Below are 20,450 nucleotides of genomic sequence, written 5' to 3'. Positions count from 1 at the left end.
GATACCAGAACTGAGAGGCCGTAACAATCAGGAAGGGCTGAACAGGCTGGGGCTCTCTTCGCTAGAAAAGGAGAAGGCTGAGGGATGACCTGATAAAGGTCTTTAAAATTATGAAGAGGTTCGATCGGGTAGACATAGAGAAGCTGTTTCCACTTGTGGGGGAGTCCAAAACTAGGGGCCATAAATATAAGATGGTCACTAATAAATCCAGTAAAAAATTCAGGAGAAACTTCTTTACTCAGAGAATGGTGAGAATGTGGAACTCGCTACCACAGGGAGTAGTTGAGATGAATAGCATAGATGTGTTTAAGGGGAAGCTAGATAAGTACAAGAGGGAGAAGGGAATAGAAGGATATGCTGATAGAGTGAGATGAAGTAAGGGTGAGAGGAGGCCCGTGTGGAGCCTAGACACCGGCATAGACCAGTTGGGCCGAATAGCCTGTGTCTGTGCTGTACATTCTGTGTACAGGAAACTCTTTTTTATCCGGCACTGACGGGACCGGCGTGGCGCTGGTTGATCAAAAAGTCCGGATTACAGAGAGGTATACTTACTAAGGTACGAGAGCCCCGTACACGGCCACAGATCCAGGCGTCCCCCTGTTGCATGGCAACAGGTGCAGGAACCCTGGTTACACGGCCACAGATCCAGGCGTCCCTGTTGCATGGCAACAGGTGCAGGAACCCTGGTTACACGGCCACAGATTCAGGCGTCCCTGTTGCATGGCAACAGGTGCAGGAACCCTGGTTACACGGCCACAGATTCAGGTGTCCCTGTTGCATGGCAACAGGTGCAGGAACCCTGGTTACACGGCCACAGATTCAGGTGTCCCTGTTGCATGGCAACAGGTGCAGGAACCTCGGTTGCACGGCCACAGATCCAGGAACCCCGGTTACACGGCCCAAAATATGAAGTAAAAATTACCGGAACCTACTCCTGAATTTTGCCGGTTAAGAGAGATTTCCGGTTATTTAGGTGCCGGTAAAAAGAGAGTTTCCTGTAATTCTATTTAGGGCTCAGCACAGTGAGGGATGGGGAGTGAAGCCTGTTCCCATTTTGATCAGACACTCTCAGGTCAGAGACAGCACACAAAGGAACGCTCTCAGCACCGTACCCCAATAATGCGCAGTGTGCCCTATCCCCTACCTCAGTAGAGTACCTCTTTCTGTACTGGTGCTCTTGACTAATTCTTCATCACACAAAGAGCGATCATCACTTGGAAAGAACATCCAGGTGGATTAGTGCAGGTGAAATCCCTGAAATCATGGAAAATACATTGGCATAGCATGAGAAGGGAGGGACAATAGGGTCTTTCTGAATTGATGTGCCTGGATGGACCGATTGGTCTTCGTTATCTGTACCTAATCTGTGTTCTGAAGTTATATTGAAACCTGAAGCTGATTGAATCTTTACTTTGAGCTGGTGCGTAATGTCATTCTTATCCTAATGATCTTGTTCCTGTGTCAACAGACATCTTGAATGAGATTGACAACTGTCCTTATGTTTACAACACTGACCAGAGGGACACCGATCAGGACGGGGTTGGAGACATGTGTGACAACTGCCCCCTTATGCATAACCCTGACCAGGTAAGGAAGAACAGGTGGTGCTGCCGCAGTACCTAGACCACCAGTATAATGGGCATTGGCAGCGGCTCGAGTGAGGCCCACTCAACAACAGCACTTCACCCATGCCAACAGGCTGGAGCCCTGACTCTTGGTTGCGACCGCTCGGTTTCCCTCCACAACCCACTGGGCTCAGGCAGGGCTGTTTGTGGGATCTTGCTGTGCGCAAAAATGGCTGCCGCGCTTTCCTACATTACAACAGTGACTGCACTTCAAAAAGTACTTCATTGGCTGTAAAGCACTTTGGGACGGCCCGAGGTCGTGAAAGGCGCAATATAAATGCAAGTTCTTTCTATTCTACGTTAGAAAGGTGATTCATGTGATGCTGTGTCTTGTCCTGCAGGAAGACTCGGACTCGGACCTGGTGGGTGATCAGTGTGATGACAATCAGGATATTGATGAGGACGGGCATCAGAACAACCTGGATAACTGCCCGTACGTCGCCAATTCTAACCAGGCCGACCATGACAAGGACGGGAAAGGAGATGCCTGCGACCCTGACGATGACAATGACAGTATCCTCGACGAGAAGGACAACTGCCGCCTCGTCCCCAACCCTGACCAACTCGACGCTGATGGTAAGGGTTTTTTTTTTATTGATCTTTTGGAGGATCCGATAACGGTCTCAGAAATGGTGTCGGTAGATGGGCAATCGGCTCACTGACACTTTGACAAGGTGTCCTACTGCAGGGCGGCCAAAGCATGTGCCTGTTTCAGGCAGTAGGCCCCTTGAAATAGTCTGCTGAATACTCAGCGTCTAGACCGCTAGTCTGCTGAATACTCAGCGCCTAGACCGCTAGTCTGCTGAATACTCAGCGCCTAGACCAATAGTCTGCTGAATACTCAGTGTCTAGACTGCTAGTCTGCTGAATATTCAGCGTCTAGACCGATAGTCTGCTGAATACTCGGCGTCTAGACCGCTAGTCTGCTGAATACTCAGCGTCTAGACCGATAGTCTGCTGAATACTCGCCGTCTAGACTGCTAGTCTGCTGAATACTCAGCGTCTAGACCGTTAGTCTGCTGAATACTCGGCGTCTAGACCAACAGTCTGCTGAATACTCAGCATCTAGACCGATAGCCTGCTGACTATTCGGTGTCTAGACCGATAGTCTGCTGAATACTCGGTGTCTAGACCGCTAGTCTGCTGACTACTCGGTGTCTAGACCGCTAGTTCGCTGAATACTCGGTGTCTGGGGTCAGGCGCGGATGTTGGTCACGTGAAGAAGGTGTGCAGGAATTGAGTAAAACAATTAAAGATCCTAGAATCATCCAGCATTGAAGGAGGCCAATCGTGCCTGTGCCGGCTCTTTGAAAGAGCTCTCCAATTAGTCCCACTCTCCTGCTCTTTCCCCTGCAAATGTTTCCTTTTCAAGTATTTATCCAATTCCCTTTTGAAAGTTACTATTGAATCTGCTTCCGCTGCCCTTTCAGGCAGTTCGTTCCAGATCATAACAACCCGCTGCATAAAATAAATTAAAAAATTCTCCTCATCTCCCCTCCTGGCTCTTTTGCCAATTATCTTAAATCAGTGTGCTCTGGTTACTGACCCTCCTGCCAGTGGAAACAGTATCTCCCTATTTACTCTATCAAAACACCTCCTATGTGTGGATTTTTGTCTTGAAGTGACTCCGTAGATTATCAGTGTGCAGATTATGTGTTGTAATGACATGTCCTACACGTGTGCTAAACATCCATTCCCCTGGCCCATTGTGAAGCCTCCGCCCTTTGAGGCCTGTTTCTCATCCGGTTGTACGTCGCAGCAGGAATTAACCGCTTTTGAATGTCCCTGGCAGGTGACGGCAGAGGGGACGCCTGCAAGGACGACTTTGACAATGACAGCATCCCAGACATTTACGACGTGTGTCCCGAGAACAGCGCCATCAGCGAGACCGACCTGAGGAAATTCCAGATGGTCCACCTGGACCCAAAGGGGACGGCGCAGATCGACCCTAACTGGGTCGTGCGTAACCAGGGCAGGGAGCTGCTGCAGACGGCCAACTCTGACCCTGGCCTAGCCATTGGTAAGCAATAATAAGGAGACAGTGGAGCCAGTCTGAGGCGCATCAGGTGCCTGTTTCCCATGCTACTGAACACCGAGGCCTGAGGCCTACTTGGCATCTAATTCGCCGAGCATGCGCCAATGTGGCTGGCCAGCACATTGTGCGCGGAAAGTCGTGTAGCGCCATGCGTGCCGGGGTCATGAAGGCCTCAGAACTCATGCTACTTAGTGCTGCTTTTCATGATGCAGCTGGCGTGCTCCAGTCACTCAGTTACCATTGACAACGGGCACCGAGATAGAGGCCCAACGAAACATTTTTCTCCTGGGCGGCCTTGACTTTGCCCTATGACCCTTCCCTCCCCCGCCCCTGCTCCCCCCCAACCACCACCTCCGCCAGCCTCTCGCCTATTGCGGCGTGAGGCCCCATTTCCTGACCCCCCATCCCACCCCCACCTTCTCCTGCAGTCCTTTCTGCTTTAGGCGTGCCACTAGAGGCTCAAGATCCCAGCTCCGCAAACTCGGCACACTCCATCGTGCTGTGCACTGCAAACGCATTTTAATATTATAATGAGCCACCCTCGCATTGTGTGGTGTGGGAAGTGACATGAATCAGTCATTCATGAAAGAAAGACTTAGGAAATAATACTGAGCGGCCTACGGGTGGCGCTGTCCAGGGAGAGTATAAATACTCAGACATGGGCCCAGCTTGCTCAGGACATTCTTAACAGGAACTAGTGAAGGACACAACTAGAGCTCCATGTTGTAAAATAGTTGAGTAAAGCTTTGTTTAACGCTTAGGCCAAGTGCCTAGTAGTTTTCTTACGTCAGGAAGCATCTCCGGACCAATCGTCTCCCGATGCTGCACAGCCTGGTTGGCATTATTGGCCTCAGTGCCTGCGTGCTGGTTCTTTATGGCTACGGCATCCCCAGCAAACTGCTGGGTGAAAATCCTGGAGCCCCCCCACCCCGCCACCTACTTAACAGCGCTTGTGGGAGCACCTTCACCGCACGGACTGCGGCGGTTCAAGAAGGAGGCTCCACCACCACCACCATCACCTTCTCAAGGGGCAACTAGGGACGGGCAATAAATGCCGGCCTTGCCAGCAACGCCCACATCCCGAGATTTAATAAATAATGTCAAGCTTCACCCTTTTTGAAATGAATAGAGCGGAACGATCTATTCTGCCTCTTGAGTTGCGATTACCCTGAGCGGAAACATCTCCTTTGACAATCCACAGGCTTCGATGAATTCAATGCCATTGACTTCAGCGGCACCTTCTACGTCAACACGGACCGCGATGATGACTATGCCGGTTTTGTCTTCGGTTACCAGTCCAGCAGTCGGTTCTACGTGGTGATGTGGAAACAGATCACCCAGACTTACTGGGAGGAGAAGCCGTCCAAAGCCCATGGTTACGCCGGCGTTTCGCTGAAGGTGGCGAACTCCAGCACGGGCCGGGGGGAGCACCTGCGCAACGCACTCTGGCACACCGGGGACACCCCCGGACAGGTAAGAACTTTGGTGGCAAAAACAGGAAGGCAGATTATTATCTGAACGGCAATAGATTGGGAAAAGGGGAAGTGCAATGAGACCTGGGTGTCCTGAAGGTAAGCATGCAGGTGCAGCAGGTGGCTAAGAAGGCAAATGGTATGTTGGCCTTCGTAGTGAGAGGGTTTGAGTACAGGAACAAGGATGTCTTGCTGCAGTTGTACAGGGCCTTGGTGAGACCACACCTTGAGTATTGTGTGCAGTTTTGGAGAGATGTGAGGAGAGATTGGGTCGATTGGGCTTATACTTGCTGGAGTTTAGAAGAATGAGAGGGGATCTCATTGAAACTTATAAAATTCTAACAGGACTAGACAGACTAAATGCAGGAGGATGTTCTCGATGGCGGGGGAGTCCAGAACCAGGGGTCACAGTCTAAGGATAAGGGGTAAGCCATTTAGGACAGAGATGAGGAGGAATTTCTTCACCCAGAGAGTGGTGAACCTGTGGAATTCTCTACCACAGAAGGCAGTTGAGGCCAATTCATTAAATATATTCAAGAAGGAGTTGGATATATTTCTTAAGGCTAAAGGGATCAAGGGATATGGGGAGAAGGCAGGGACAGGGTACTGAGTTTGGATGATCAGCCATGATCTCATTGAATGGCGGAGCAGGCTCGAGGGGCCGAATGGCCTACTCCTGCTCCTATCTTCTATGTTTCTATTATGAGGACAGGTTGCACAGACTAGGCTTGTATTCCCTCGCGTAGAGAAGATTAAGGGGTGATCTAATTGAGGTGTTTAAGATGATCAAAGAATTTGACAGGGTAGATAGAGAGAAACTCTTTCCTCTGGTGGGAGAGTCCAGAACACGGGGGCATAACCTTAAAATTAGAGCCAGGCCGTTGATGTCAGGAAGCACTTCTTCACACAAAGGGTAGTGGAAATCTCAAACTCTCTCCCTCGAAAAGCTATTGAGGCAGGGGGTCAATTGAAAATTTCAAACCTGAGATTGATTGGTTTTTGTTATGTAAGAGTAATAAGGGTTACGGAACCAAGGTGGGGAGATGGAGTTGAGGTGTAGGTCAGCCATGATCTCATTGAATGTTGGAACAGGCTGGAGGGGCTGAATGGCCTCCTCCTGTTCCTGTGCAGGCCAACCCACTTGTGATCATTGCTTGAGCAAGTGCTGGAGTCAAGCGAGGAAAGAGACAGCAGCTAGTTTGGGCTCAAGGCTGCCTTGAAGGGGCTACTCTACCAAGGAATGTTCGACATAGAGACCTGGAGGAGGGACACGTCCGAGCGCGTTAGCTCCAGAGTGGAGCAACTGTAGCCTGGCTTTTGCTATATGAGAACATAAGAATTATAAGCATTAGGAGCAGGAGTCGGCCATTCGGCCCCTCGAGCCTGCTCCGCCATTCAATAAGATCATGGCTGATCTTCGACCTCAACTCCACTTTAACCGCCCGATCTCCATATCCATCGATTCCCCGAGAGTCCAAAAATCTATTGATCTCAGCCTTGAATGTACTCCGGTTTGGGCGGTGGCCATGGCGGGTCGCGACCCCGCTGCTGGCTCCATCCTGCTGCTGACAATGAACTTAAATTAATGGGGCCTATTAAGCCCGCCCAGCGCATTACCCGGCCCAATGAGATGGAGCAGGTCTGGTGATGTCATTCATGACGTGTTTTCAGCAGGGACCTTTAAAGGGAACTTGGCCACATCAGATTTGAAGTTTAATCTAACATGGTGCTGTCAGTGCACTACAGCATTGGAGTGCTGCAAACACTGACAACGACTGCACAGAGGCAGAGGGCTGCACCCAGGTTCTCCGATGACTCCCTCCATATGCTTATGGAGGGAGTTAGAGCACGCAGGGAGGTCCTCGTCCCTTCCCATGGGCGGAAGAGACCTCCCTAGGAGACCAACACAGCCTGGTTGCAGATGTCGCAAGCAGGGATCTGGTCAGGAGGACCTGGGTGCAGTGCTGCAAATGTTTCAATGATCTCATTAGATCAGGAAACGTGAGTGCAAAGCCACACTCAACCTCATCCTGCTGTGCCTCTCATCGCATCCCCATTACTCTGTCTTCCCTACCCTACTCCTGCACATCCTTACACCAACTTACCTTGCACCTCCACCCATCCCTCTCTATCTACATTATCACACCCCCATCTCACTAGACATCCCTCACACTCACCCTCATCCTACTGCAAGCCCATACCAACTAACAACACACAGGGGTAGCCACTTGGGTGTTTTATCCAATGTTTATGTAAAGTTTCTGTTAATGTGGTGTCAAACATAAAAATCTTTATTTTCAACACTTGGACAAATTTGTGTGCACCTTTGGAAGTTTCTTAGTGAGTTGCAGTGAATGGTGAGACATAATGGTACCCCGGCAATGGTCATGAGTGTGAAAGGAATGGCTTGGGCATTGTAGGGATGCTTTATGGTGCTGGTGTGGGGTGGTGCCAACCTGGAGCATCATGTGGCAGCCATATGGGTTTACAGCAAAAAGTTAACTAAATGTGGCCATGCTGAGGCCATCCCTGGCCTCCCGGGCAGCAATATGCTCGGGTGCTGATGCCCTCTGTCCTGTGCAGCATCAGTTGATTGCGGAGAAGGTTGGTGTTGTTGTTGGTGCTGCTGGTGTTGGGGCTGATCATGGTGGGATTCTGAGGACCAAGGTGAGACAGTATAAAGGGCACCCATGTTGATGGGATAGATGGCAGGGGAAGTAGAGATGACAGAAGCATTCTGTCAGTGGTGAGAGAGTTCTTCCAATGAGGTGAGACTGGATGGAGACTTTGCTGGAAAGACTTGCAGCCTGCAGAATCTGTGCTGGAAATGAACTGAGCAACAGCATCTGCCTGAGGAAAGTGATCATTTGTCAGGTGGGAGCTTTTGCTGTACATTTGATGCTGTTAATTAATCAGCTGGAACAATGGCCACTGAACTCCCACCTCAGGGTGACAGACATGCTTCCCGAGCAGCGTGGTTGCTGTGGCCATGCAGTTAAATTAAAAAAGTAAGTTAAAAAAGCCTGTTAAGGGTCTGACAACTCGCTGTTAATCATCTCAATTGAGTCGCCCGCCACTGCCGGTCGGATCGGCTCCGCGATGACACACGCGCCGGGAGAAAGGCATGTGGGGGCGGGATGACAATAGTTTCCTGACCCGCTGTCAAAAATAACTTTCCCACCTGACCCGCCACCGATCGCGCCCGCTACCTCTCTTTCCTCCTTTAAGATGCTCCTTAAAACCTACCTCTTTGACCAAGCTTTTGGACCTGCCCTAATTTATCCTTATGTGGATCAGTGTCAACATTTTTTTGTCTTAAAATACTCCTATGCAGCGCCTTGGGACGTTTTACTACGTTAAAGGTGCTATATAAATACAAGTTGTTGCTGTTGTTGTTGAGATCTCTGCGCTCCTCCAATTCTGTCCTCTTGCGCATCCCCGACTTCCATCGCTCCACCATTCAGCTGCCTAGGCCCTAAGCTCTGGAATTCCCTCCCATAACCTCTCCGCCTCTCTACCTCTCTCTCCTCTTTAAAGACTCTCCTTAAAACCTACCGTTCACCTGTCCCAATATCTCCTTCTGTGGCTCGGTGTCAAATTTTGTTTGATAATTGCTCTTGAGAAGCACCTTGGGACGTTTTACTATTTTAACGGCGCTATATACAGGAAACTCTTTGGTATCCGGCACCGACGGGACCGGCGTGTTGCCGGTTGATTAAAAATTCCGGATGATGGAGAGGGTTATCTACCGAGGCTATTTTTAACAAACAAAAATAAAAAATCAAGAAATGTGTAGTATACAGTAATTGGGTACTCACCTACAGAATGTTGTGTTAAATGATGGTGGAAGATGCTTGATTAAGTACAGTACTGCCAGTTGAGGGTAATCCATAACTCTTTAATTACTTAACAGTAAAACAAAACTTATACAGTAAACGACTGTATACAGTACTGTAGTTGACTGTACACTTATTCCAAGTCCTTTTGCTTGGACCAACTTTTGGGAATTCCATAATGCAAGATGGGGGAGATAATTCACGATAAAGATGGAGAGACACACAGAAAAATGGCGGATCGGAAGAGACTACTGGCAGCGCGGGAGAGTCAGACTCCTGTTATTGAGGTGTTCGGACTTCCGACAGCGCCAAGAAGCTGAGTAGTGGCAGTTTGGTGAACTACCCCCACTGACTAACTCGGCCACCCCGGGAGACTCGGACTCGGCAACATTGCCGGTTATTGAGGTGTTGTTTTCGGAGTATGAATTTTGCCGGTTAATAGAGAATTCTGGATATTTAGGTGCCTTTAAACGAGAGGTTCCTGTAAATGCAAGTTGTTGTTGTTGTTGCTCAGGCTTTTACCGTCCTGTTTTTAATGAACAAAGTTATTGGTGGCCCATTGCTCCCAAAGAGAATACAGGAGGTGACTGCGGGATAGTGCTAGCTCGTAGCGCAATTTGAGAGAACACACGGTCAGTCACTTAATGGAACGTTCCCACATTGTAGCATAAAGCCACGCTGACTGTACAGGCACAGGTCCATTGTTGCAGTTTATTCCTGGGATGTGGCCAACACCAGCAGCATTTATTGCCCATCCCTAGTTGCCCTGAGAGTCAACCGCATAGTGTGGGACTGAGGCCAGCTCTTTGGCCAGACTGGGTAAGGAGGGGCACGTTCCCTCAACAGATTGTGTTTTCATGACAAGCCAGCAGATGTCATGATCGTTCATCTGGTGCCAACCCACAAATTACCCACATGTGTTAAATTCACTGTCACAATTTGGCATGGGGATGGGATTTGAACTCACGAGCTCTGGGTTCCCACAACCGCTGGGCTACCATAACCTTAGTTTCAACCCGACTCTGCGCTGAGATAACTGATCTCAGCCGGAACGACCTCAGCCTCCCTCCCTCCCTCCCCCCAAATTAGGCACATATTAGGCCATTGAGCAAGTGGTGCTGGGGAGCGAGTGGGTGTGGGGGCACTTCAGGTGAGGACAGGGTGTAATATCTCCCCACCAATGTCAAATTGGTCACAGGTGAGGAATGGACACTTGGGTGCGGGTTGTCGCTGCCCGTGTAACCGTACGGCAGGTTCCTCGCTCCCGGTGCGGAGCGGTGCCTGCTGGGATTCCGGGAGGGGGGGCGGAGTGCGAGGCGAGAAGCACAATCTTCCGCCTGTCCATTTTAACGCCATCTACTCCCATCAAAACCCCTCATATTTTTGAACACCTCTATTAAATCTCCCCTTAAGCTTCTCTGCTCCAAGGAGAACAGCCCCTGCTTCTCTAGTCTCTCCACATAACTGAAGTCCTTCATCCCTGGTACTATTCTGGTAAATCTCCTCTGCACCCTCTCCAAGGCCTTGACATCCTTCCTGAAATGTGGTGCCCAGAATTGCTATGTTCCAGCTTAAAGCCACGCTGACTGTAAGCACACGGGTCCATTGTTGTAATTTATTCCTGGGATGTGGCCAACACCAGCAAGGCAGCATTATTGACCAGCTGAGGCGTAACCAGTGATTTATAAAGGTTTAGCATAACTTCCTTGCCTTTGTACTCCATGTCTCTATTAATAAAGCCAAGGATCCTGGAACCTGGAACCTTCTCCCCAAAAAAGCTGTTGATGCGGGGGGTCAATTGAAAATTTAACGACTGCAATTGAAAGATTTTTCTTGGGTTAACGGTATTAAGGGATATGGAACCAAGGCAGGTAAATACAGATCAGCCATGATCTAATTGAATGGCGGAACAGGCTCGAGGGGCTGAATGGCCTCCTCCTGTTCCTAAGGCCGGTTTCAAACACTGCGGCAAGGCCTCGTTACTTTGTGAATCTAAACCACTTTGCTGCAAGTGTTTATTTTTCATGGAATCCACCGAAATTAATGCAGATCTGTTTATTTTTTTTCAGGTACGAACCCTATGGCACGATCCCAAGAATATTGGCTGGAAGGATTACACCGCCTACAGATGGCACCTGATCCATCGGCCCAAAACAGGCTTCATCAGGTAAATGGCGCATTATACCGGCACTGCTGCACGGGAATAGCAGAGGAGTTACTCGTGAGTTGTGGCGGTTACAGCAAATCCCATGGATGTCCAGGACATTCGTTTGGAGAGATAGCTCAGAGGTTGTACGGGGGGGCGGGGGTAGGGGCGCGTGTTAAGGTTTGGGGTAGTTACGCCATGCCGGGATGGGAGAGGCTTGGGCCAGTCAGTTCCTGCTCTTTCTCATAAGAACATAAGAATTAGGAGCAGGAGTGGGCCATTCGGCCCCTCGAGCTTGCTCCACCATTCAGTAAGAACATGGCTGATCTTCGATCTCAACTCCATTTTGCTGCCTGATCTTCAAATCCCTTGATTCCCCAAGAGTCCAAAAATCTATTGATCTCAGTCTTGAATATACTCAAAAACTCAGCAGTCCCAGGCCTTTTAGGGTAGAGAATTCAAAAGATTCACAACCCTCTGAGTGAAGAAATTCCTCCTCATCTCAGTTCTAAATGGCCAACCCCTTATCCTGAGACTGAACCCTAGTTCTAGACTCTCCAGCCAGGGGAAACATTCTCCCAGCATCTACCCTGTCAATCCCCTTAAGAATTTTATAGGTTTCAATGAGATCACCGCTCATTCTTCTAAACTCCAGGGCATATAGGCCCAATCTACTCAATTCATACGATAGCAAAATACTGCTGGAAATCCGAAATAACAACAGAAAACGCTGGAAAAACTCAGCAGGCCAGGCAACATCCGTGGAGAGAGAAACAGAGTTAACGTTTCAGGTCGAAACCCTTCGTCAGAACTGAGAGAAAAGCAGGAAATGAAACAGATTAAAAGGCCAGTTTGGGGGCTGGGAAATGGGGGAGGGGATGAAAGAACAAAAGGGAAGGTCTGTGAGGTGACGAGACATTAAGAGATATTCAAGGCGAGACGAGATGGTAATAGGACAGGTAAAGAGACAAAGGATGGCTCTAGATGAAGTGTGAAATGCGCTGGCAGAGTGAGAGACAACTGCCATGTGGGAGAGAGAAAAAAGGAAAAGGCACAAACCAAAAGTGTGGATAAAAAATATATAAAAATATGATAGGGGCCGAGATTATGATCTGAAATTGTTGAACTCTATGTTGAGTCCAGAGGGCTGTAAAGTGCCTAATCGAAAGATGAGGTGCTGTTCCTCGAGCTTACGCTGAGTTTCCGTGGAACAATGCAAGAGGCCGAGGACGGTGAGGTCTGAGTGGGAATGGAGCGGTGAATTGAAATGACAGGCGACCGGAAGCTCGGGGTCACCCTTACGGACTGAACGGAGGTGTTCCGCAAAGCGGTCACCCAATCTGCGTTTGGTCTCCCCAATGTAGAGGAGACCGCATCGTGAGCAGCGAACACAGTATACTAGATTGCAAGAAGTACAAATAAATCGCTGTTTCACCTGGAAGGGGTGTTTGGGGCCCTGGACAGTGGGAAGGGGGGAGGTATAAGGGCAGGTGTTGCATCTCCTGCGCTTGCACGGGAAGGTGCCGGGCGAAGGGACTTTTAATCTGTTTCATTTCCTGCTTTTTTCTCAGTCCTGACGAAGGGTTTCGGCCTGAAACGTTGACTCTGTTTCTCTCTCCATGGATGTTGCCTGGCCTGCTGAGTTTTTCCAGCGTCTTCTGTTGTTACCCTCAATTCATAGACTTGTTCGCACTTTTGTCAGGAAGAATGAGCGAGGGTGCAGAAAAGATTTACCAGAATGGTACCAGGGATGAGGGACTTCAGTTATGTGGAGAGACTGGAGAAGCTGGGATTGTTCTCCTTAGAGCAGAGAAGGTTAAGAGCCCCTTCTTATCTCTGTAATCTCTTCCAGCCCTACAACCCGCTGAGATATCTGTGCTTCTCCAATTCTGGCTTCTTGAGCATCACCGATTTTAATCGCTCCACCATTGACGGTCGTGCCTTCAGCTGCCGAGACCTCATCAGTGAATTCCGTCCCTAAACCTCTCTGTCTCTCTACCTCTCTCTTTCCTCCTTTAAGACGCTCCTTAAAACCTACCTCTTTGACCAAAATTTTGGTCACCTGCCTTAATATCTCCTTATGTGGCTCGGTGTATAAATACCAGTTGTTACTGTTGTTGTTGATTTGATGGAAGTGTTTAAAATTATGAGGGAGTTGATGGAAGTGTTTAAAATTATGAGGGACATTCAGTCATTCATTCATTCAGTCTATCATTCGGGAAGAATGAGAGGAGACATAGGCCAAGTGGTAAAACTTTAAAAGCAGCGGAAGAGCAGCAAGCTGATATTAAAAGCGAGAGGAGAAGTTGATGTAACTGTAAAAAAAGAAAGCATGTGGGATTATAGTTCCTAATAATACGTGAATAGAGTACGAAAGCAAAGAGGTACTATGAGGGGTTTTGATAAGGTAAATCGGGAAAAACTATTGACATGAATCTTGTCATTCACGTGGAAATGACTTATGAAATGATATTGGGCGGCCTGCTGGTGGCGCTGTCCAGGGAGAGTATAAATACTCGGGCATGGCCCAGCTTGCTCAGGACATTCTTTAACAGGAACTAGTGAAGGACACAACTAGATCTCCATGTTGAAAAGCAGTTGATTACAGTTAATACTCAGACCAAGTGCCTAGTAGTTCTCTTACGTCAACTATTTTCACGGTGAGTCAACAACCAGAGAGGATAAATTTAAGATCACTGTCAAAAGAACAAGAGGAGTTAAGAGATTTTTTTTTTTACAGAGGATTGTTAGGACATGGAATGCCTTACCAGAAATAGTGGTGGCAGCAGAATCCATAACAGCTTTTAAAAGGAAGCAGGATAAATATTTCAAAAAGAAAAAAGTTAAAGGAACTGGGGAGAAGGCGGATGAATGGGACTAAGTGGATAGCTCTTTCAGAGATAGAAACAGAAAATGCTGGAAATACTCAGCAGGTCAGGCAGCATCCGTGGAGAGAGAAACAGAGTTAACGTTTCAGGTCGATGACCCTTCGTCAGAACTGGAAAAAGTTAGAGATGCGACAGGTTTTTAAGCAAGTGTAGGGAAGGGGGAAGGGAGGAAAGAACAAAAGGGAAGGTCTGTGATAGGCTGGAAGGCAGGAGAGATTAAATGACAAAAAGGATGATGGTGCGAGGCAAAAGGAGATGGCATTGGGGCAAATTAAGAAACAAAAGATGAGTCTAGTGAGTTATAAATGGGAATGGCAGGATCATCAACAGCTGCCATGTGAAAAACAAATAGGGGCAGAGGTTCTGGTTTCAGAGAGCTGGAACAGGCACGATGGGCTGAATGGCCTCCTGTGTTGTAAAGTTCAATGATTCTAGTTTCATTGCAAGCAACGGCATCAAATCAATTCAGGACTGACAGAACAATTGCTGTAGTTTGAAAGAATAAAAGTTATTGAACTTATGGTGTGTGAGCATTAACAATACATAAATACAAGCTCTTTCTTTCTTTAATAAATAAAACCTGACACAAACATTCCTCTGTCGCTATTTTAATGGAGGTGTTCGCCTATTGATTTTAATGGAGGTGTTCACCTATTGATTTTAATGGAGGTGTTCACCTATTGATTTTAAATAGGCTGACAGCTCTGTTGAAATAGTGGACAGCGGAATCTCATAGGAATGCGATAAATACTCACACGCCATGATCCGCACCACATAATTTCAAGGGCCAAAGTATGAAAGGTGAAAGGTGAGGGTATCAGTCATTGCCCAGAAAATAAGCGAGTGGAGTTACTATTATTTGATAAAAAGTGTTTTGAAATCTAAAACAAATCAGCAAAGAAGAAATTACGTGAAGCGTGAAGTGAAATTCTGCTTGAAGCCTGCACTTTGTGAACAAGTCACTATGGCATGCGGCTCTCAAACGGGATGGAGGGAGGAGCCCCCCCCCCCCCTGTTTGTACCCAGTTCCTTGACTTCTCGTAGAGAAATTACAAGCTGCCGACATTAGCAACTGAATCTTTAGTACATTCGGATGACATTTTTCCTGCTCTCGACTTTCGTGGCGGTGTTAGGCCATTTCATTTAAACTGGTTCGTGTCTCCATTAAGATAGCGGGAAAGGAAGTGTCATCCTAATACATTATGGGGGTGAATTTTCTGAGTGTGCGCTGGCAGTGGGCGAGGGTCATTGCCAACAGCTCGCATTTAGAGAAGCGTGAGTCCGCTGGGATCGCCAGCAATACGTCCCAATCTAAAACTAGGGCAGAAACTGCAAATGTTGGAAATGTAATGCAAAAAGTACACTGCGGGTCCATCAGTTTCTGGAAAGAGAAGAGACGAAAATGATGTACGCTTTCCTTGTCAGTATCAGTGGACTACACAACGGTGAAGGGCCAGTATTCTCTTTAAAGGGGAAGCACAGTTAAAAGAGACTTTGCTCAAAATACTGCCTGAAGTCTGTGCATCTGCATATATAGAAAATATACAAATAGCACATTTAGTGAACGTTTCCAGTCCTTTGCACTTCTTTCCATCCTGTAACACTTCAAGTGTCACACTCAAATTATATACATATAAAATGTGAGATATGCACATATTCTGTGAGATATGCACACATATATATTCTGAGATATATATATATAGTCTATGAGATATACACATATATATATATTCTGAAATATGTATATATTCTGTGTGTTTTTTATACATATATATGTATAGTGAGAGAGGGACATCTACATTGAACTTACACAGTCTAGTTCTCTGTGCCAGGTACGTTTAGTGCCATCTCTGTGTGGTTGCAGATATTTGAAATCCATTTTACGTTGTAGGCGACATTTGTAAGTGGAGTCATGCTTTGTTAGGAGGGATCCTCAGTTCTGCTTCTGTCCCCGCAGAGTGGTGGTTTACGAAGGAAAGCAAATTATGTCCGACTCTGGTCCAATCTACGATAAGACGTTAGCCGGCGGACGACTAGGGCTCTTTGTCTTCTCCCAAGAGGCCGTTTACTTCTCTGACCTCAAGTACGAGTGTCGAGGTAAGTCTTTGCCTCTGCCTGCCCACATTTTAATGCGTAACATGCACGGGGGGATTCTGTATCCCTGTAACCACGGCACCACTCAATATTCGCTTCAAATTGGGTGTGTTGGTCGCAGGACCCTCTCGCCGTCACTGCCCCTCGCAACAGTTAAAGCATCCTCGACAAAGCTGGAATAGATTTTTTGCCATCTATATTACATAGATATACATTGTATACATACACATTACATATACATGGAATATATTTTATTTCGATATATTTATTTTTATATGCATAATAAGGTGTATTTGTGTGAGTACATCATTTTTAAAAATTCATTCATGGCATTTATTGCCCATCCCTAATTGCCCTCGAGAAGGTGGTGGTGAGCCACCGCCTTGAACTGCTGCAGTCGGTGTGCCGAAGGCGCTCCCACAGATAGACACTGCAAAAACAAATGTGATAAGTCTGCAAAACAAATCTACCTGGCCCATTGAGCTTTCCTGTTCTGGTTGTGAATCAGAGAGCAATCTTGTCACCGTGTTTACCACGCCATCCCTTCCCGTCGCATGATTTGACCTTTTAATGGAAAGGTCGGCGGCCAGGCTTACGAAGCAGTTCGCCGCTTGTGCCCCATTCCCACAATAGTTGAATGCCTCGGATAAATTATACATGAAATAATCTGTGGGTTCCGATGATTCAGGCTTTGTTCTCCGCGGTCTGGGATTCCATTAGAAACCCTCTGTGGTACTGCAGGCTTGTATACACAAGCCAGCCGTCATTCTATAAGAACGGGGAATTCTTAGGGGCAGCTTACCCCCAAAAAAACAAACGCGCAGCTTTTTTTCAGTAATCAACCCCATTTGCCCGCTCCTTACTCTCTCCAGAAACACATCTAATTGTCTCTTGGATCCACTGATACAGTTCACTTCAATGGCTGGCCTTCTTCCTAACCTCAGTGCACAGATTGATCCTGGGGCCAGAATGGTTCCGGGGATGGGGGATCTTAGCTACAAGGACAGGTTGGAGAAGCTGGATTTGTTTTCATTAGAGCAAAGGAGGTTGAGGGGTGATTTGATGGAGGTGTACAAGATTATGATGGGTTTGGATAGGCTAGACGGGGAAAGGCTGCTCCCACTAGTTGATGGTACAAGGACTAGGGGACACAGATTTAAGGTTTTGGGCAAGAGATACAGGGGGGATGTGAGGAAAAACTTTTTTACGCAGCGAGTGGTGAGGATCTGGAACTCGCTGCCGACGGAAGTGGTGGAAGCGGAGACACTCAATGTTTTCAAGGGGAGACTGGATAGGCACTTGAGGGAAATAAACTTGCAGGGCTACGGGGATAGAGCGGGGGAATGGGACTGACTGGATTGCTCTACAGAGAGCCGGCACGGACTCGATGGGCCGAATGGCCACCTTCTGTGCTGTTATGACCCTATGACCTTGTCAGAGGCCTTAAACCACACCAAGCAGTGCAGTCAGCAACCAAAGCCCGCTGAGGGAGCCTGAGGTTAAATTCATCGAAGGGCGGACCTGTACTTTTTTTCCCCCCCCAAACTTAAAGCGCAAAATGAGCTGCCGTTTCGTGAAGAGAGGAAAAAAATTGTTTTAAAATGGACTCCTAACGGAAGGAATTTCAATGCGATGCGGCGTCCTGTTTTCACAGATAACTGAGTACTGCCTGCAGCACACGTGGGAATCCAGTACCTGCTGGGCAGCCTCGTCACCTCAATCGGACTGGTAGGCCCGACTTCCGCCCACTCTTTCCTCGCTGTCCTCCTGAGTGTAACCTTTCGACTCCCTCCCTCCCCCCACCCCACCACCCACTCCCCCCTCCCCCCTTTCGGCTGACTGTGGTGACTCGACCTCGCTCCGTGCACCAGCTCTCTGGACGGCCCGGCACAGACGCAACAACCGAGACGCTTCCGGCCGGAAGCTGGACTGCATCTCAACAAGTCTCGCACCGTGACTATACCTAGATGGCAGGATCAGCGATCATTTAACAAACTTATCATGCTACGATATAAGTCTGCCGTTACTATTTTTTCTAATAAGGCTGTTGTCGAGGAAAACCGAGCAACGGACTTTTTTTTTTGAAAATCTGATTTAACAATGTTTAAAAAAAAAATTCTGGGAAACGAGAATGAATTACAAAAAAAAAATGTTTTAAAACCACTTTGTTTATAACTTTTTCTATCACATTTCATTGTCTGTACATAGAAGCTTCCAGCTAGTGGTATTACCAGATGGCACAGCTATTGCAGTAATGGCATACAAACCCTATAGACACTCTCTTATGTACCGTTTAATCTATCAATTGACGTGCCAGTTGCTTTGTGTTCAACTGAGCAAGAACTACAACTGGTGTTATGGTGACGGGGGCAAAGCAAACAACAACCAATAATGTATCAGCTTCATCTGAATATATATAGATATATATTCTATATATCGTATATCATTTTTTGAAAAATCACTTTGTTCTGGTTTTTACGCACATTGCAGAGTCTTTCAATGTTAGCGTCGTCTATAAGAAACTCTTTCTGACTTGAGAAGCAACCGACTCCTTCCTGTGACCTTTGACCTTCTTGTACCCCCTCCCCCCCAAACCCCACCCCGCTCCCTTCCCCCACTCCCCCGCTTTTGGACAAGGATGATCCGAGTGGTTCCGCAGGTCATCGCAAAGTGCGAACGCCTTTCAAGGGAAACAAAAAAAACATGGCATGGGTGGGGTGGGGGGGGAAAGATGTGAATATTTAGATTGTATCATATTTTCCTATTTAATTTATTTATGGTTTTTTTTCTCTCTCTCTCTCTCTTTCTTTAAAAAAAAATTGTTTGTGGGAAACAGTGAATTTTGCCAAAGATTGTAAATAATTTATTTATTTGTTTACACTGAAGTAATATCGAAATTTGAAAGAGAAAATGGCCGCCAAACCCTAGTTTATATTTTTTGATTAATATTAGGTAAATAAACTATCAAAAGGCTCAAACAGTGTTCTGTGAGTTAAACCGATTTGTGTTTATACACCGTATACATTAGTTAAATAAATTTGCTCTACCTTATTTCCTTTAAGCTGTAAATAGCACTGGTGTTCTGTAAAGCAGGGGCGCCCAAGACTTTTCTTTTGGCCTTGTTAACCCTTTGGGTGCCATGGAGCCCCTCAGGCCACATATAGCATTTAAATCGACATCCCCATTAATCTGCTCTGTCTCTCAAGCAGATAACAGTCGCCGAGCTTTAGCCGTTCTGACTTAATACTTGCTCAGAGAACAAGCCCTTCCTAAACCTCCGGGACTCCCCTGTCAAATTCAAACAAGCCAGCCAATAACGAATGGGCTTCATTGGACCAGACCGCTGAGTCTCGCAGTCCTCCCATTGGACCACATGGTTCAGACAACCCACCCACCGTCGACAGTCAATTCCCACATTTTCCATCGCTCCACTCCAATGGCATTCTGTTACCTCATAAACACTTCACAATGATTATACGGGGATATTCCCCCTTAGAACAGCGGGATAATGATGTCGCTAGATCCAACGTCTTGCCACGTCAGTGCATGTCTTCACATTGTATAGCTGTTGAGAACTGCAGGATCATTTGTTTTCTTTTATCAGGTTTTGATGCTTGTCGTGTTTGTAGTGTTTTTTAAATATATATATATATATATATATATACGCGCACACACAAGGTTATCATATTAACTGTACATAGCTAAAGGGTGCAGTTTGTTAATGAAGCATATAATAAAAAGACTCAGCTTTACGTTTCAGTATTCTTGTATCAGAGTTACAGCAGACGGCTGCAAGAATTGACTGTGGCTTCCCGAGAGGGCCCCTCCTGTCCAGCAATGCATTCGAATCAGGTGATAAACCAAACAGAGGCTAGTCAGCATTGCTATCTCCCTCAGACCGAAGTCTTTGCATTTACAGCACGTTTCTGCTGTTTGGCCAGTCATTTGCGTAATGATCTACACAATACCGTAAAAAAACAGAATGACAGCAAATGTGTCGTTGGCAGCCGCTGAAGATTTTGGCTGATCAGAAAAAAGGAAGAACGTACATTTATATAATGACCCAAAAGTGCTTTACAGTCAACAAAGTGCTTTTTTGAAGTGGAGTCGCTGTTGTAATGTAGGAAATGCGGCAGCCAATTTGCGCACAGCAAGCTCCCACAAACAGCAATGTGCTCACCACCGGGTAATCTGTTATTCATGCTGCTGGTTGAGGGACACTGGGGAGGACTCCCCCTGCTCTTCTTCAAAATAGTGCCGCGGGATCCTTTATGTCCATCTTAGAGGGCAGATGGGGCCTCGGTTTAATGTCTCATCCGAAAGATGGCATCTCTAACAGTGCAGCCACAGCACT

General features: G+C 47.2%; 1 protein-coding gene across 2 annotated transcripts in view; it reads left to right on the top strand.

Moving 5' to 3' along the window:
* The window catches only part of LOC147120917 (thrombospondin-2-like), a 135,642-nt gene extending 115,794 nt beyond the window's left edge, over positions 1–19,848 (top strand). Inside the window, exons 16-22 of one of the 2 annotated variants that reach the window (XM_085979507.1) lie at positions 1,469–1,587; positions 1,967–2,201; positions 3,418–3,645; positions 4,862–5,133; positions 11,038–11,135; positions 15,960–16,099; positions 17,751–19,848. In XM_085979507.1, coding sequence (XP_085835633.1) covers positions 1,469–1,587; positions 1,967–2,201; positions 3,418–3,645; positions 4,862–5,133; positions 11,038–11,135; positions 15,960–16,099; positions 17,751–17,758 — 1,100 coding nt within the window. In that variant the 3' untranslated portion in view covers positions 17,759–19,848. Of the gene's footprint in view, positions 1–1,468; positions 1,588–1,966; positions 2,202–3,417; positions 3,646–4,861; positions 5,134–11,037; positions 11,140–15,959; positions 16,100–17,750 lie in introns of those variants that run through there. The other variant, XM_085979513.1, reaches the window with a different exon arrangement.
* The last annotated feature ends 602 nt before the right edge of the window (positions 19,849–20,450 follow it).

Source organism: Somniosus microcephalus, chromosome 3, assembly GCF_052327205.1.
Source record: "Somniosus microcephalus isolate GS21.2 chromosome 3, FLI_Smic_1.0, whole genome shotgun sequence".
Lineage (NCBI taxonomy): Eukaryota > Metazoa > Chordata > Chondrichthyes > Squaliformes > Somniosidae > Somniosus > Somniosus microcephalus.
This window is presented reverse-complemented; position numbering and strand designations above follow the sequence as displayed.